Raw genomic sequence first — 16,972 nt, 5'->3', positions numbered from 1 at the left:
CACCAAAAAGACAAACATAAGCAGTACCATTGAGGTTGCCCGTCTCCTCCAATGCACTCACGTACCCATGAAAAATTAACCCTGATGTAGTTACTGTCCGCACAGTGCAACCGGCCGGCGGTGATCACCCACTGCAGCACCGCGGCGATCACCACGACTGCTCTGCCGCGACCACCGTCCACAGCGCTCGCCAATACCTAGGGCAGCCGCCGGGCCTGCCCCGCGACCACCAGTAAAGCCTGATGCAAAAAGCGGGGAGATGAACACTCACAACGAGCACCGGAGGTGACCTACCGGCGAGGAAGGCCCCCTGTCACCACGCCGCCTTTCACTTCATGATGTTCGCTGTGGAGACTGCGAGCAGTTTGCAGACTTTTTTCCAAAGTTGAAACCACTCGGATCAGATCAGAAAATCACAGCAACGTGAGCTTACCTAGCTCCAGAACGGTTAGCAAATAAAATTAGGGAAATGTTTCCCTGCGGTGCGCCGGCGGAACGCTCGGCCAGTCGCGTACGCTTCGTTTGACCGAAAGCGAACATGTGGCCCACGTGCCCTCTCGTTCGACCGAAAGCTTCTTTCCTTTCTCTTTTCCCTTCCTTATCTCTTCACCGCTCATTCCTGGCCACACAACTCTGGTGTTCCCACGCTCTGTCCTCTCTCTTCCACCTCGCCGCATAACTCGGTTCCATGGCCTTCTCCTTTCAAGCTGCTGCACTGCTACTCCTTCCCGCATCTGACGGTGCCGCGCTGATGGGCAAGCTACAGCCAGCTGCTACCGGAGCTTCAACCACTGGTGGCGGAGCTGCAACTCGCGGGGCCCGTCGGTGCTGGAGCCAGATGGTGGCGAGCTTGAACGGGCGCCCCGTTTTGCTGCAACCGGACATCCTAGAGCTGGAACCGTTGCCCTCCGTTGCCTCAACCGGAGAAAGTCTTCACGTCGTGGAGACGGACGGGTGGGCTGTGAGGTGACTTTTTTTGCTGGAACCATTGTATATTTTTGCTGGAACTAGCTGTTCTTTTTGCTACAATCATTCTTTTGTTTGCTACAATCGAACAAATGAGAGTCTCCTTCCTGAGTTATTTTGCTGGAAATAGTGTATATTTTTGCTGGAACTAGCAACTTTTTTTGCTACAATCAATCATTTTTTGCTGGAACCAGTAAATGCTTTTGCTTCAACCTTTATCAAAGTCTTTTGTTCCTTTTAGATTTTTGCTGGAACCACTACTAAGATTTGCTGGAACCGCCAAATCATTTTGCTTCAACCAAGTACTCGAGGTTTTTGTGGTGGCAGTCATGGCGAGCGCGGTGGCATGTGTGGCCGGCGATGACAGCGCTACCATGGCTGCAACGGCGACGACGGAAAAGCTGCTACTGGCGACTTGTTTTTTGCTGCGAGTAGGAAATCTCTACCAGCGGGGATGGAGAGCTAATGTGAACGGGACTGCCGGAGGGTTGCGACAGCGGAGATGGTGGCCGGCGATGGTGGAAGACGGAGACACTTGCAGCCGGCGTAATAGTTGATGCGTGCGGGCTGCATCTGGTCCACGATCCTCTTTTGTCGGGGGTACCTGAACTTCTGAAGACCAGCGTGTGGACGATGACAGGTGACGTATCTAACGGCTGACAGTACTCTAATCTAATTAAATCGGTCGGGAGCTAGGCGACCGGCCAAAAGTTGGGCCGGTGCGCCGGCGCCTAGCACTGGCCATAAAATTACCTCCATGCCAAGGCAAGTTTACAACGTGCCGTGCCGGGCTTCTAAACGTACATCGCATTCAGAGCACTATTTATTCCTTTTTTACGAGATAGTAGAGCAAATTTATTTATTTACATATTCTTTCAAAAAAGATATAGCTACTTTGGAAATAAGAAGCGACTTACTATCCTCGGCGTACTGATTATGATGGACAAAATTTACCTGCATTTTTTTTTGCGGGTCAGACTTTTTTATATAGAGCCAAAACTCACCCATACTTACTACTCTGGTAGAATTAAATTCCAGCTCCATTCACTTCTAGAGATATATAGGGCATCGAATCATCTTTCACTAGTAGAAAACAGGGCTTTCGTCCAGGCCAGTTTAGCCCATTAGTCCCGGTTCAATCCAGAACCGGGACCAATGGAGCTATTTGCCCCGGTTCGTGAGCCCAGGGGGCCGGCCGGGCCACGTGGGCCATTGGTCCCGGTTCGTCCGGACCTTTTGGTCCCGGTTGGTGGGACGAACCGGGACCAATGGTCCTGGCTCCTGGCCCACCACTATTGGTCCCGGTTGGTGGCATGAACCGGGACCAAAAGGGTTACCTTTAGTCCCGGTTCATGCCACCAACAGGGACCAATGGTGTTGCCTATATATAGCCCCTCGCGCAAGAGCAGAGCACACTGCTCTGTTTTTTCTGGCCGAGGGGGAGAGGGCTTGGTGGTGCTCTACCTCACCTCCTATGCACACAAGGTGTTCGATGGAATGCCCGAGCCACACTACTTAAGGTTTCTCCTCTCCAAGCTCGACCGCCAAGCTCCATTTTCCTCAATATTTATCTAGGTTTAGCGGTCCGTCATGCCCCGTCCCCGTCTTCACCGCCGTCGATCACCCGCACCGATCTCATCGCCGGCACCACCGTGGTGAGCCTCTTGTTCTTATCCTCTTTCTGAAAGGAAAAATATTATTACTTGTTTGTTTAGATAGATACTTGTATTATTTTCTTACTTTTATTATTGCATCTTATATAGTGCGCCGATGGTTTTGGTATCCGCCCCCGTCGGCCCTCGTCCTGTCTATGATTCGGATGCGGTATATATTATCTTTTCATAACTATTGGTTCATTTATTATTTATGAAAATTATGCCGACCAACGTTACATAGATTTTATTTATCTAGGAGGTTGTTGAACCGGAAATTCCAACCGACCCTATTGTCGAGAGGTTAAATTTAGTTGAAGAAGAAAACAATTTCTTGAAGGAAAAAATAAAAAAACTTAAGGAGGAGAAGATGATATTGGAGTTGCATGTTGCGGATGTCGTCGATGATCACAAGATCAAGATGGACGCAATGCGCTTGAAGATGAGAAAGATTAGAAAATATGCCATTCATACCGAGGCTTGGTATCATTATGCCGTTGGATCAGTACTTACCTTGGTTGCGATTATGATCGCATTTCTTTTCGCATTGAAATGTTTTACATAGTTTCAATGTATGGTTTAATTAATTTAGATGCTCTGCAGAGCTTTATGTTGTTAGATGAGAACTATGTATCTACTTTGGTTTTTATGTGATGATGAACTTCTATTAATTTGGTCACTTAATTATCTATTCATGATGTTCTGTAATGATTTTTGACACACTTAATTATATATAATGCACGCACATGAACCGGCAATGGATGTACGGTGACAGACACACCTCCGAGTACATTAAGGGCGTGCATGATTTTCTCGAAGTGGCTGAGGCAAACAAGCAGAATGGTTTTATGTGTTGTCCATGCCCTATATGTGGGAATACGAAGTCTTACTCTGACCGGAAAATCCTTCACACCCACCTGCTTTACAAGGGTTTCATGCCACACTATAATGTTTGGACGAGGCACGAAGAAATAGGGGTTATGATGGAAGACGGCGAGGAAGAAGAGTACGATGACAACTATGTGCCCCCTGAATACGGTGATGCTACTGAACATCAAGATGCACCAGACGATGTGCACGATGGTGCTGCAACGGGCGAAGCTGCTGAAGATCAAGAGGAACCAGACGATGTGCCCGATGATGATGATCTCCGCCGGGTCATTGTCGATGCAAGGACACAATGCGAAAGTCAAAAGGAGAAGCTGAAGTTCGATCGCATGTTAGAGAATCACAAAAAGGGGTTGTACCCCAATTGCGAAGATGGCAACACAAAGCTCGGTACCGTACTCGAATTGCTGGAGTAGAAGGCAGAGAATGCTATGCCTGATAAAGGATTTGAGAAGCTACTAAAGATAATGAAGAAGAAGCTTCCAAAGGATAACGAATTGCCCGATAGTACATACGCAGCAAAGAAGGTCGTATGCCCTCTATGATTGGAGGTTGAGAAGATACATGCATGCCCTAATGACTGCATCCTCTACCGCGGTGCCTACAAGGATCTGAACGCATGCCCGGTATGCGGTGCATTGCGGTATAAGATCAAACGAGATGACCCTGGTGATGTTGACGGCGAGCCTCCCAGGAAGAGGGTTCCTGCGAAGGTGATGTGGTATGCTCCTATAATACCACGGTTGAAACGTCTGTTCAGAAACAGAGAGCATGCCAAGTTGATGCGATGGCACAGTGAGGACCGTAAGAAAGACGGGAAGTTGAGAGCACCCGCTGACGGGTAGCAGTTGAGAAAAATTGAGAGAAAGTACTGGGATGAGTTCGCAAAGGACCCAAGGAACATATGGTTTGCTTTAAGCGCGGATGGCATTAATCCTTTCGGGGAGCAGAGCAGCAATCACAGCACCTGGCCCGTGACTCTATGTATGTATAACCTTCCTCCTTGGATGTGCATGAAGCGGAAGTTCATTATGATGCCAGTTCTCATCCAAGGCCCTAAGCAACCCGGCAACGACATTGATGTGTACCTAAGGCCATTAGTTGAAGAACTTTTACAGCTGTGGAATGGAAACGGTGTACGTACGTGGGATGAGCACAAACAGGAGGAATTTAACCTAAAGGCATTGCTGTTCGTGACCATCAACGATTGGCCCGCTCTCAGTAACCTTTCAGGACAGACAAACAAGGGATACCACGCATGCACGCACTATTTACTTGACACCGATAGTATATACCTGGCAAGCTGCAGGAAGAATGTGTACCTGGGCCATCGTCGATTTCTTCCGACCAACCATCAATGTCGAAAGAAAGGCAAGCATTTCAAAGGCGAGGCAGATCACCGGAAGAAGCCCGCCATGCGTACCGGTGATCACGTACTTGCTATGGTCAATGATTTACACGTAATCTTTGGAAAGGGTCCCGGCGGACTAGCTGTTCCGAATGACGCTGAGAATCACGCACCCATGTGGAAGAAGAAATCTATATTTTGGGACCTACCCTACTGGAAAGACCTAGAGGTCCGCTCTTCAATCGACGTGATGCACGTGACGAAGAACCTTTGCGTGAACCTGCTAGGCTTCTTGGGCATGTATGGGAAGACAAAAGATACACCTGAGGCACGAGAGGACCTGCAACGCTTGCACGAAAAAGAGGGCATGCCTCCGAAGCAGTATGAAGGTCCTGCCAGCTACGCTCTTACGAAAGAAGAGAAAGAAATATTCTTTCAATGCCTGCTCAGTATGAAGGTCCCGACTGGCTTCTCGTCGAATATAAAGGGAATAATAAATATGCCAGAGAAAAAGTTTCAGAACCTAAAGTCTCATGACTGCCACGTGATTATGACGCAACTGCTTCCGGTTTCATTGAGGGGGCTTCTACCGGAAAACGTCCGACTAGCCATTGTGAAGCTATGTGCATTCCTCAATGCAATATCTCAGAAGGTGATCGATCCAGAAATCGTACCAACGCTAAGGAGTGATGTGGCGCAATATCTTGTCAGTTTTGAGCTGGTGTTCCCACCATCCTTCTTCAATATCATGACGCACGTCCTAGTTCATCTAGTCGACGAGATTGTCATTCTGGGGCCCGTATTTCTACACAATATGTACCCCTTTGAGAGGTTCATGGGAGTCCTAAAGAAATATGTTCGTAACCGCGCTAGGCCAGAAGGAAGCATCTCCATGGGCCATCAAACAGAGGATGTCATCGGGTTTTGTGTTGACTTCATTCCTGGCCTTAAGAAGATAGGTCTCCCTAAATCGCGGTATGAGGGGAGACTGACTGGAAAAGGCACGCTTGGAAGGGACTCAATAATATGCAGGGACGGATATTCTTGGTCTCAAGCACACTACACAGTTCTACAGAACTCTACCTTGGTGACCCCGTATGTCGATGAACACAAGAACAGTCTGCGCTCCAAACACCCGGAGCAGTGCGACGACTGGATTACATGTGAACACATCAGGACTTTCAGCAGTTGGTTGGAAACACGTCTCAGAGGTGACAGCACTGTTTGTGATGAGCACCCTGGACGGACACGAGGCACGCCAGGCTCCGTTTCGTGGAAGGCTGGATTTCCGGACGCAGGGGGTTACAAAACCCACGAGAGGAGGAAGAAACTGGAGCAGAGCCAACTGCAGTCGCTGCACGAAAGGGTAATGGGGCTAGAGGAACGAGAAGCAGATCGCAGCAAACGACCTGCCAAAGCTTCCCCCGAAGCTACCCCGCCATCTCAGCGGAAAAGCAGCGTGGCTTCCACCGAGCTGCTTCAGCCAGAGCATGCCTTGACGGCTCCTGCCAGCTATCCCGTGGATGCTATCACGGATGCTGAAAATTGCCACCTTATGGCACAATGGAGCAATTTAAAGGTCAAGGCGGCTGTTGGCTCCGTTTATCCTACTAAACCCGACTCAACTTTTCACTGCCGGCCGATTCCAGAAGGATATGCTAAGGTGATGGTCGATGAAATAACGGAGGGATTTGAGGACCTCCGGCTTGACCACCCTACCGGTGAAGGGGAGTATCGGCTGGGTTCTGCTCTGAAGACTCCATGCCTATGGCGGAAGGATCTCATCAACCTTCCGAACTGGACGCCTCCGCCTCCTCCTCCTCCTCCGGTGAGTCAGGGCACTCCGCCTCCTCCACCGGCGAGTGACGATCAGGGCACTCGGCCCGCTCCTTCTCCGGCGCGCCCGAGCAGCCAGCCTCCTCCTTCTCCGCCTCGTCAGCAAGGGCGGAAGAGACCCGCCGCCGCTCCGGCTTCTACGGCGCGTCGCAGTCCTTCTCCTCCACCTCGTAAGCAAGGAAAGAAGACATCCGCTCCGTCTACTCTGCCGGCGTCTAGCAGTACAGCCAAAGGCGGGAGGAGATACAGATTCGGTCCTTCTCTGAAGACTCCAGAGAAGCTACCGTACGAGAGGAGCGAGGAGGAAAACGCGAAGATCGCGCAGACCGAAGTGGATGACTGGTTTCAAGGGTTGAAAGCAAAGAGACATCCACCTCCGGAGGAGAAGGTAGATCCGGTGAAAGGGAAGCGCACTCTGGCGGCCCTGACAAAACCACCCAAGTCTCCGCCGAAAGGAAACTATGAGCGCATTATTGGAAAGGCATTTGCCGAAGCGGAGAGGTCGGGAAGTACTAAAAGTGATCAAAGGATGAAAGAACGACGAGCTGGGAAACAAATTGCCCAGCTCGGCGAACAAGCGAAGCAATCGTGCCCCCCGCTCAAGGTGCCTGCTAGCGACATCGTCGATCCGAGGATGGTGCCCGGTTATGGCAATCCTGCAAATTACCTGCCCGACGATGTACATTATGATATCTTGGAGGTGCAGATACAAAGATACGAGTACGGGAAGCCTCTCGTCAAAGATGAAAGTTCTCTATCAACGATGATGCGAAGATTGCATGATTGGTACATGAAAACCTGCAAAGAGTCTGAGGGGAGGAATACTTTGTATATGAGAGTTAAAAAGGAGCATGACCTCCTTGGAATTGAACTGTTGCCTATTCCATTTGAGGAGTTCTATCAGTTTTTCAATCAATTGGCCATCGATAAAGCAACGGTCACCTCCTACTGTCTGTAAGTAGTACTACTTCCGTCATTAAGTCTCTCTATATAACTCAGCCCTTTCATTGCATGTATTTATTATAATTATCCTCACTATATTATGCAAATTGAAGATCGCCGAATTGAAAAAAAGACAAGTGGGAGATATTGGGTTCATTAACACGTATCTCATAGATGCAACTGAGGTTCAATATCGTGCCCAAGAAACAGAGGCCAACTTGGTACGATCGTTGGAAATAAATGAACACAAAGATATAATACTCTTTCCTTACAACTTCATGTGAGTGTTACTGTCTTGTGGCATATTCAGTTTCCTTATTAGTCCAGGTTATAGTAATGTAATATTGATGAGTTATGCATGTGTGCGCAGGTACCACTATATTCTCCTAGAGATTAAGCTTGAGAAGGGAGTAGTAACTGTCTTAGACTCCAAGCGAAAAGATCCCAAGGAGTATGCGGACATGACTGAAATGCTCGAGAAGTAAGTTAAATCGATCATTATCCACCATATCATCAACTTTGTTCATTTTTGATATCAAGTAATTGTTTTTTTGTATGGCAGGGCTTGGAGAAAATTCACCAAAAAAGCTCCGGGACTACCGAAGAAGCTGCAATTTAGGCACCCGAAAGTAAGTACTATATAGTAGCATATTCCAGGCATCTCCTAGTGATTCAAGCGCTAGTTTCATCAATACCATTTAGCATGCTTGCTAATTATCAGTTTGATTGACCTCTATTTCTTGTAAAGTGGTTGTGGCAGGAACAAGGAAATGATTTCTGTGGATACTACATTTGCGAGTACATCCGCCACACGACCTGTGAGTGGGGCTACTCCGACAAACAATATGAAGTGCGTAAATAACAATATTCACAATTTTATTTTATTACCATCATTTGTGTTGAGTTTCATTCATATATATATATATATATATATATATATATATATATATATATATATATTGATCCCCTTCTTAAAATTAGATGTTTCGGATGCGGGATGAACTCCTAGCACCAGATCGCATGCGAGCAATTCAAGAGGAATTGGCGGCATTCTTTCTTGACCACGTGATCGCTGAAGACGGAGAATACTATGTGGACCACGCGTCCGTATTTTAGGTGATTATATATTTGTAAAAGATAATTATTGTATATATGTAGCCGGTAGTGTCGGATAGATATACGAGAACTTGTTTGTTCGACCAATCTCTCGGAGAAGGAGAGGTGGTCGATATCACTTCTCTCTGTATGCATATATGTTCATGACGATCTTCTGTTTGCTTACTAGCTAGCTAGCGTGTCTAGCTAGACCTCTCTATACGTATGTATGTATGGTACGTAGCGTCGACCAAGCACGGACAAAAGAGAGGACACTTCTCTCTATATATTAATTAGCTAGCTATAGCACAATATATGAAACACCTAAATTAACTCCCCAAAACCCCCCAACCCCCCTCCCCCCATTTTCAAAAAAAAAAACAAAAACCCCAGCCACAGAAATGCTGACGCGTGGATGCCTATTGGTCCCGGTTGGTACCACCAACCGGGACCAAAGGCCCTCCTGCCTGGGCTCAGCGACAGGCCACGTGGAGGCCCATCTGTCACGGTTCTGGATTGAACCGGGACTAAAGGGTCAGGGCATTAGTATCGAACCTTTAGTCCCGGTTCATGAACTGGGACTAAAGGCCCTCACCAACCGGGACTGTAGGCCCTTTTTCTACTAGTGTTTGAATTGATCTGTATTTTATTCAGAAATTTATTCAAATGTCTTGCATTGCTTTTAAACATGGGGAATAAAACCAGTCCGACTCTATTATTCAATTTTACATGTCTTTGTCAATTGTAATACTACATCATTTTGCCATGGTTGTAAACCTATTTTATTATACTTTTGCGGTGCGGCCGATTATTCTCATGTCGCGTAATAATACTCTCTAATCATATACGTCTCACCTTTGAACCAGTCAGACCTTTTATTTTCACGAGCCTTGGTTCCATTAAAAAATAACCCACTACAAACTTTTAAAAAACTCCCTAATTCAACTGCTGACAACTTTTTTTTGTTACAAACTAGCCCCATGTTCAGGTACACCCTAAACCATACTGGATAATTAACTAACATCCACGAGGGGGCATTGATGGAGTCATGTACCTAGGGTAGGGTCACAGACCTGATCTAAGTACCCTGCCCAAGGACACCCTTAGAAGAGATCACCTTCCAGTCGACCTATGAGGAACTCACTTGACTGACTTGAAGGACTCGACCACGAAGACTCACTCGACCACCAGAAGGTCAAGAAGCACTCTGCACTGCAACGGTCTGTAATTAAGTAGACTTTATGATAGTTAAGACGCTTTATGTGGGGCGTTACCAGTAACGCCCCAGACTTAATGTACCTTAAACCCTTCATTACGTGGGCTGGCTGGGGTCCTGGCGCACTCTATATAAGCCACCCCCCTCCACAGGAAGAAGGGTTCGGCACCCTGTAACTCATATACACATAATCCACTCGACCGCCTCCAGGCTCCGAGACGTAGGGCTTTTACTTCCTCCGAGAAGGGCCTGAACTCGTACATCTCTTGTGTTTACAACCTCTCCATAGCTAGGACCTTGCCTCTCCATACCTACCCCCCACTCTACTGTCAGACTTAGAACCACGACAGTTGGCGCCCACCGTGGGGCAGGTGTTTTAGCGATTTTGTGGAGAAGTTGCGATTCTTCCGAGTACTTTCATCATGGTGGCTGCTGGAGTTTTGGTCGAGGGTCGAGAGATCCGTCTCGGTGCTCTCACCTTCGTCGCCGACGACTCCGCCTGGCTCGAGGAGGCTCCACTCCACGTCGATGCGTTCCCCGTCCGTGGTGCGACGCATTTTCGCGCATGTGTCCACGACGTTCTGCTGCGACAACCGTCGACCCCGTATCGGTCGACTCCTCTATCGACCACCCTCCCGGTCTCCCGCCAGCGCAAGCACTCGGGTCGGTCGAGGCTTCAGCGGTGGGTGAGACACGCGGTGGCTCGCCAGACGGCCACCACCCAAGTTGCGGCAATCGAGCCCGAAGAATCTCTCTACGGCCTGTTCGATCTGTCGACTGGCTCCGTAGAGACTGCATCCGAATGCGATAGAAGTGATCGAGCAGCGGAAATCCTGATGGTCGACGGGCCTCGCAGCCCCCCTGGCTTCGCCCGTGATGGTGGGGCAGGCGACGGAGGCGACCCCGCACGAGACCACGAAGAGTACCAGCCCGAGCCACTCGACTCTCTGCAAAGAGAGGAACTTCGCCACAGGAACATGGATGCCCTGCATACTCCCATCGCAGGAGAAACCCCCGAGGCTCGCGCCTTGGAGGAGGCACGTTTGGCCAATTTGGCCGAACGCGCTCACTTGGAGAATCTCCAGCGAGCACTCGACGAGCGCGCGCGGCAATGAGTTCCCGACGCCAATCGACGTCAACTCTTCCCGCCGACTCAGGTATATCGAACCCCAGTCCAGAATTTAGCAGCTGCGACCCGTATAGCAGAGTCCATCCAGCCCTCTCAGTCGGAAGCTGGCAGAGGCTTGATGCAGATCAGGGATCTGCTCCGGGCAGCAGGAGATCAGAATTCAGCCGTGTCGCAGTCGCGCAATAGAATTCACAGTCGATCCGTCGCTGCGAATACGGTTCAGTCGGCTCACAGTCCCAGATCGCCTCCGCGGCGTGAAGGGCGCGAGAATCGGCGAGACCAATATGGAGACCGACACGACCGAGATGACAGGCGTCGAGTGCCCACTTCCCCTCCGAGCGGTGGGTCCTATGCTCCTCGGCAGCAAGATGACAGACGTCAGCTCAGTGCGGGGCGAAGAGTTCCAGTCGACCCCAGAGAACCAGGCTTCGACGCGCGATCCATTATCGTGCAAGGCTTGGTCGACCGGAACAGAGCCCATCGAGGTGGACTCGACAGAGATGCGCCCACGAGCAGTCGAGTGCACGTTTCTGGTCCGGAGTGTTTCAGCAGAGCTATCAGAGCCGCAGTGATTCCTCCCAATTTCAGGTTGGCGACAGGAGTCAGCAAGTTCACCGGTGAGTCTAAGCCTGAAACTTGGCTTGAGGATTACCGAGTGGCGGTTCAGATTGGTGGTGGGAATGACGAGGTGGCCATGAAGCATTTGCCCCTCATGCTGGAAGGTTCTGCCAGAGCGTGGTTGACTCAGTTACCTCCTAGCAGCATTTACACTTGGGAAGATCTGTCCCGAGTGTTCGTCAGAACGTTTGAAGGAACTTGCAAGCGACCGGCTGGATTGACAGAGCTGCAAGTCTGCGTGCAGAAGACCAATGAGACTCTCAGGGAGTATATTCAGAGATGGATCACTTTGCACCATACAGTGGAGAATGTGTCTGATCATCAGGTAGTCTGCGCCTTCAAGGATGGTGTCAAGAATAGAGAATTGAGTTTGAAATTTGGTTGAACCGGTGACATGACCTTGAGTCGGATGATGGAGATTGCTACCAAGTATGCCAACGGCGAAGAAGAAGACCGACTCCGAAGCGGCAAGCACAAGCCGAGCCAGTCGGAAAAGGGAAACACCAGTCGAAAACAGAAGCGGAAGGCTGAACCGGCAGCTCCTGGAGAGGCTCTGGCCGTGACTCATGGAAAGTTTAAAGGGAAACCAAAGGGATCCTGGAACCCTAAGAAGGTAAAGGATAAAGAAGGGAACGACGTGATGGATATGTCGTGTCACATCCACACGAAGAAAGACGAAGAGGGGAATATCATTTACCCAAAGCATACCACTCGCCAATGTCGACTCCTGATCCAGCAGTTTCAAGGAAAACAGTCTAAAGACAAGGAAAAGGAGTCGGACAAGGCCGAAGACAAGGAGGACAGTGAGGAAGGATATCCGCATGTCAACTCCACTCTGATGATCTTTGCAGATGTGGAAAGCAAGAGTCGATTGAAAGTCATTAACCGTGAGGTGAACATGGTTACCCCAGCAAAAGCAAATTATCTGAGATGGTCCCAAACACCGATCACATTCGACCAATCTGATCACACGACTCATATTGCCACCCCTGGGAGGCAAGCTTTGGTGGTCGATCCAGTTGTCGAAGGCACTCGACTGACAAAAGTGCTGATGGACAGGGGTAGTGGCCTGAATTTGTTGTATGCAGACACACTGAAAGGAATGGGCATTCCGATGTCCCGACTGAGCACCAGTAACATGAGCTTTCATGGAGTTATACCAGGGAAGAAAGCCGAGTCACTTGGCCAAATAGCTCTGGACGTGGTGTTTGGTGATTCGAAACATTTTCGCAAAGAGAAGTTGACGTTTGAGGTCGTGGATTTTCAGAGTGCATATCATGCCATTTTGGGGAGACCAGCTTATGCACGGTTCATGGCTCGACCATGTTACGTGTACCTCAAATTGAAGATGCCCGGCCCCAAAGGAGTGATCACTGTCACCGGTGATCGGAAAAAGGCAGAAGAGTGCTTTCAGAAGGGCTCAAAGATTGCTGATTCCCAGGTGACAGCGGTCGAGTTTGAAGAATACAAGCAAAACGCAGATCCGAGTGATTTGCTGCGATCCAAGAAGCCCGCCACAGAATCTGCATTTCAGTCGTCCGGTGAGACGAAGCCTGTTCACATCCACCCGACCGACCCCAATGCAGCCCCGACCCACATCTCCACAACACTCGACCCGAAATAGGAAGAAGCGCTCATCCAGTTCCTCCGTGAGAACTGGGACATTTTTGCATGGAAGCCCGCTGACAAGCCAGGTGTTCCCAGGGGACTTGCTGAGCATCATCTAAGAGTCGACTCATCAGCAAAACCAGTCAAAGAGCATCTTCGGCGGTCCGCCGTCCAGAAGAGAAAAGCCATTGGTGAGGAAGTGGCTCGACTGTTGGCGGCAGGATTTATCCGAGAGATATACCACTCCGAATGGCTCGCTAATGTCGTCATGGTTCCTAAGAAGGACAAATCGCTCCGAATGTGCATTGATTTCAAGCACATCAACCGGGCCTGCCCGAAAGATCATTTTCCTCTCCCTCGCATAGATCAAATTGTTGACTCGACCGCGGGATGCGAGAGATTGTCTTTTCTAGACGCCTATTCCGGGTACCACCAGATCCGTCTGTACGGACCCGACGAGGTAAAAACAGCTTTCATCATTCCATTCAGGTGCTTCTGCTATATCACCATGCCATTCGGCCTCAAGAATGCCGGAGCCACATTTATGTGAATGATTCAGAAGTGTCTACTCACTCAAATCAGTCGGAATGTGGAAGCGTATATGGATGATATCGTCGTCAAGTCGCGAAAAGGTTCTGACCTGCTCGCTGACCTCGCCGAAACATTTGCCAACCTCAGAAGGTATGATATCAAGCTCAATTCATCAAAGTGCACATTCGGAGTTCCAGGTGGCAAGTTACTCGGTTTTCTCGTTTCCGAGCGAGGGATCGATGCTAATCCAGAAAAGATCGGCACTATTCTCCGAATGAAACGCCCTGTGCGAGTGCACGATGTCCAGAAGCTTACTGGATGCTTGGCCGCATTAAGTCGATTCATCTCACGACTCGATGAAAAGGCATTGCCTCTTTACCGACTGATGAAGAAGGCAGACAAGTTCGAGTGGACTCCAGAAGCTGATGCAGCGTTTGCCGAGATAAAAGCTCTGCTCTCCACCCAGCCGGTGCTTGCTGCTCCAATCAGCGAAGAGCCTCTGTTGCTTTATATCGCAGCCACAGGACAAGTCGTCAGTACAGTGCTTACGGTCGAGCGGGAAGAAGAAGGAAAAGCTTTCAAAGTTCAGCGCCCAGTGTATTATTTGTCTGAAGTCTTGACTCCATCCAAGCAGAGATATCCTCATTATCAGAAGCTTGTGTATGGAATATACATGACCACAAAGAAGGTTGCTCATTATTTCTCTGATCATTCCATCACAGTCGTCAGCGACGCTCCACTATCAGAGATTTTGCACAACAGAGATGCAACTGGTCGAGTGGCGAAATGGGCGATTGAACTTCTTCCCCTTGATATCAAGTTTGAGGCAAAGAAAGCCATTAAGTCCCAGGCAATAGCAGATTTCCTCGCCGAGTGGATTGAACAGCAGTAGCCGACTGAAGTTCACTCGGAGCATTGGACCATGTTCTTTGATGGATCTAAGATGTTGAATGGTTTCGGTGCTGGGGTTGTCCTTGTTTCCCCCAGAGGAGATAAGCTCAGATATGTGCTCCAGATTCACTTTGATTCCTCCAACAATGAGGCAGAGTATGAGGCCCTCTTATACAGATTGCGCATGGCCATTTCACTCGGCGTCCGTCGCCTGATGGTCTATGGCAATTCAGATTTAGTGGTCAACCAAGTGATGAAGGAGTGGGACGTGAGAAGCCCAGCCATGACTGGATACTGCAGTGCAATGAGGAAGCTGGAAAAGAAGTTTGAGGGGTTGGAGCTCCATCATATACCCCGACTGAAAAATCAAGCAGCTGATGATCTAGCAAAGATAGGTTCCAAGAGAGGGGCCATTCCGAGTGGCGTGTTCTTGGAGCATATACACACTCCGTCAGTCAAAGAAGATCCTTTCACCGAAGAAGCTCCACAGCCCAAGAGTGCCACAGATCCGACTGAGGTTGAAGTCCCAGCAGTGGTCGACTTGGTCATGGAGGTCTTGGTGGTCATTCCCGACTGGACAGTTCCATATATCGCGTATATCCTGAGAAAAGAGCTTCCGGAGGATGAGGAAGAGGCTCGACATATCGTCCGTCGATCTAAAGCCTTTACCGTAATCAAAGGACAGTTATACAGAGAAAGCGCGACTGGAGTTGGTCAGAAGTGCATAACACCAGAAGAAGGTCGAATCATCCTTAATGATATCCACTCGGGGACCTGTGGTCACCATGCGTCCTCTCGGACCATCGTGGCCAAAGCATACCGAGCCGGATTTTACTGGCCAAAGGCGAATGAGATGGCAAAGGAAATAGTGGATAAGTGCGAAGGATGTCAGTTCTACTCAAATATGTCACACAAGCCTGCGTCAGCTCTGAAGACCATTCCACTCATCTGGCCTTTCGCAGTATGGGGGTTGGACATGGTCGGTCCTTTGAGAACAGGTCGAAGTGGCTTCACGCTTGTACTGGTGGCAGTCGACAAGTTCACCAAGTGGATTGAGGCTAAACCAATCAAGAACCTTGATGCCGGTACTGTTGTTAGCTTCATCAGGGAATTGATATTCAGATATGGAGTCCCGCACAGCATAATTACGGATAATGGGTCGAACTTTGACTCGGAGGAATTCAAGGATTTCTGCAACTCTCAAGGCACATGAGTCGACTACGCTTCAGTCGCCCATCCGCAGTCGAATGGACAAGCAGAGCGAGCCAATGGCCTAATTCTCAAGGGATTGAAACCCCGACTGATGCGTGATCTCAAGCATGCGGCTGGTGCGTGGGTCGACGAACTTCCCTCGGTGCTTTGGGGACTGCGGACCACACCTAATCGATCGACCGGAAGAACTCCATTCTTCTTGGTCTACGTAGCTGAAGCAGTCTTGCCGAGTGATCTTCTCCACAATGCTCCTCGAGTTGAAATCTACAACGAAGCCGAAGCTGAACAAGCGCGGCAGGACGCAGTCGACCTTTTAGAGGAAGAAAGGGAGATGGCCCTGATCCGGTCGACCATCTACCAACAAGATTTGCGTCGTTTCCACGCCAGAAATGTAAGGGGTCGAGCCTTCCAGGAAGGAGATTTAGTTCTCCGAGTGGATCAGAAGAAACAACACAAGCTTGCTCCTTCTTGGGAAGGACCCTTCATCGTCACCAAAGTTCTCCACAACGGGGCGTACCTTCTTTACAACGTCGAACATAATATCGACGAGCCCCGAGCTTGGAACGCGGAACTACTCTGCCCATTTTACACTTAAGTTTATCACTCGGATGAGTTGCAATAAAGTACTTCTGTAGCTCATGGATCTCAAAATAACAGTGTCATAGTTCCTCCATAATTTTTGTCACTTTTTATTTTGTCCAATAAAATTTTCCCCTCAGTGGGTGACTTAGCCGCGAATCCGTTTCGCCTAAGTTTGAAAAAATCCTACCGAGTGGTGAGCCAGACTCCCACTCGGGGGCTTAGCTGCGAATCCGTTTCGCCTAAGATTAAATAAAATCCTACCGAGTGTAGAGCAAACCTCTCACTCGGGGGCTTAGCTACAGTCTAAGTACTCGCCTAAGTTACAAAAATCCTACCGAGTGGTAAGCCAGACTTCCACTCGGAGGCTTAGCTGCAGCCCAGTGCTCGCCTAAGTTATAAAAATCCTACCGAGTGGTAAGCCAGACTTCCACTCGGGGGCTTAGCTGCAGTCCAAGTAC

General features: G+C 49.2%; 1 protein-coding gene across 1 annotated transcript; it reads left to right on the top strand.

Annotated features, from left to right (window-relative positions):
- The first annotated feature begins 491 nt into the window (after positions 1-491).
- LOC119284260 lies at positions 492-1,523 on the top strand. Its single transcript, XM_037563458.1, has 2 exons — positions 492-966; positions 1,208-1,523. The coding sequence occupies exons 1-2, from the start codon at positions 689-691 to the stop codon at positions 1,521-1,523; spliced, it is 594 nt and encodes a 197-aa protein (XP_037419355.1). The 5' UTR covers positions 492-688.
- The last annotated feature ends 15,449 nt before the right edge of the window (positions 1,524-16,972 follow it).

The sequence above is a fragment of the Triticum dicoccoides genome, chromosome 4A (genome assembly GCF_002162155.2).
Source record: "Triticum dicoccoides isolate Atlit2015 ecotype Zavitan chromosome 4A, WEW_v2.0, whole genome shotgun sequence".
Lineage (NCBI taxonomy): Eukaryota > Viridiplantae > Streptophyta > Magnoliopsida > Poales > Poaceae > Triticum > Triticum dicoccoides.
This window is presented reverse-complemented; position numbering and strand designations above follow the sequence as displayed.

Excerpts from the sequence above, each read along its gene's own strand:
- LOC119284260 (XM_037563458.1), top strand. The coding sequence starts at position 689 with ATGGCCTTCTCCTTTCAAGCTGCTGCACTGCTACTCCTTCCCGCATCT. Across the intron at positions 967-1,207 it reads ACGGACGGGTGGGCTGTGAG|ATTTTTGCTGGAACCACTAC; the intron begins GTGACTTTTTTT and ends TGTTCCTTTTAG.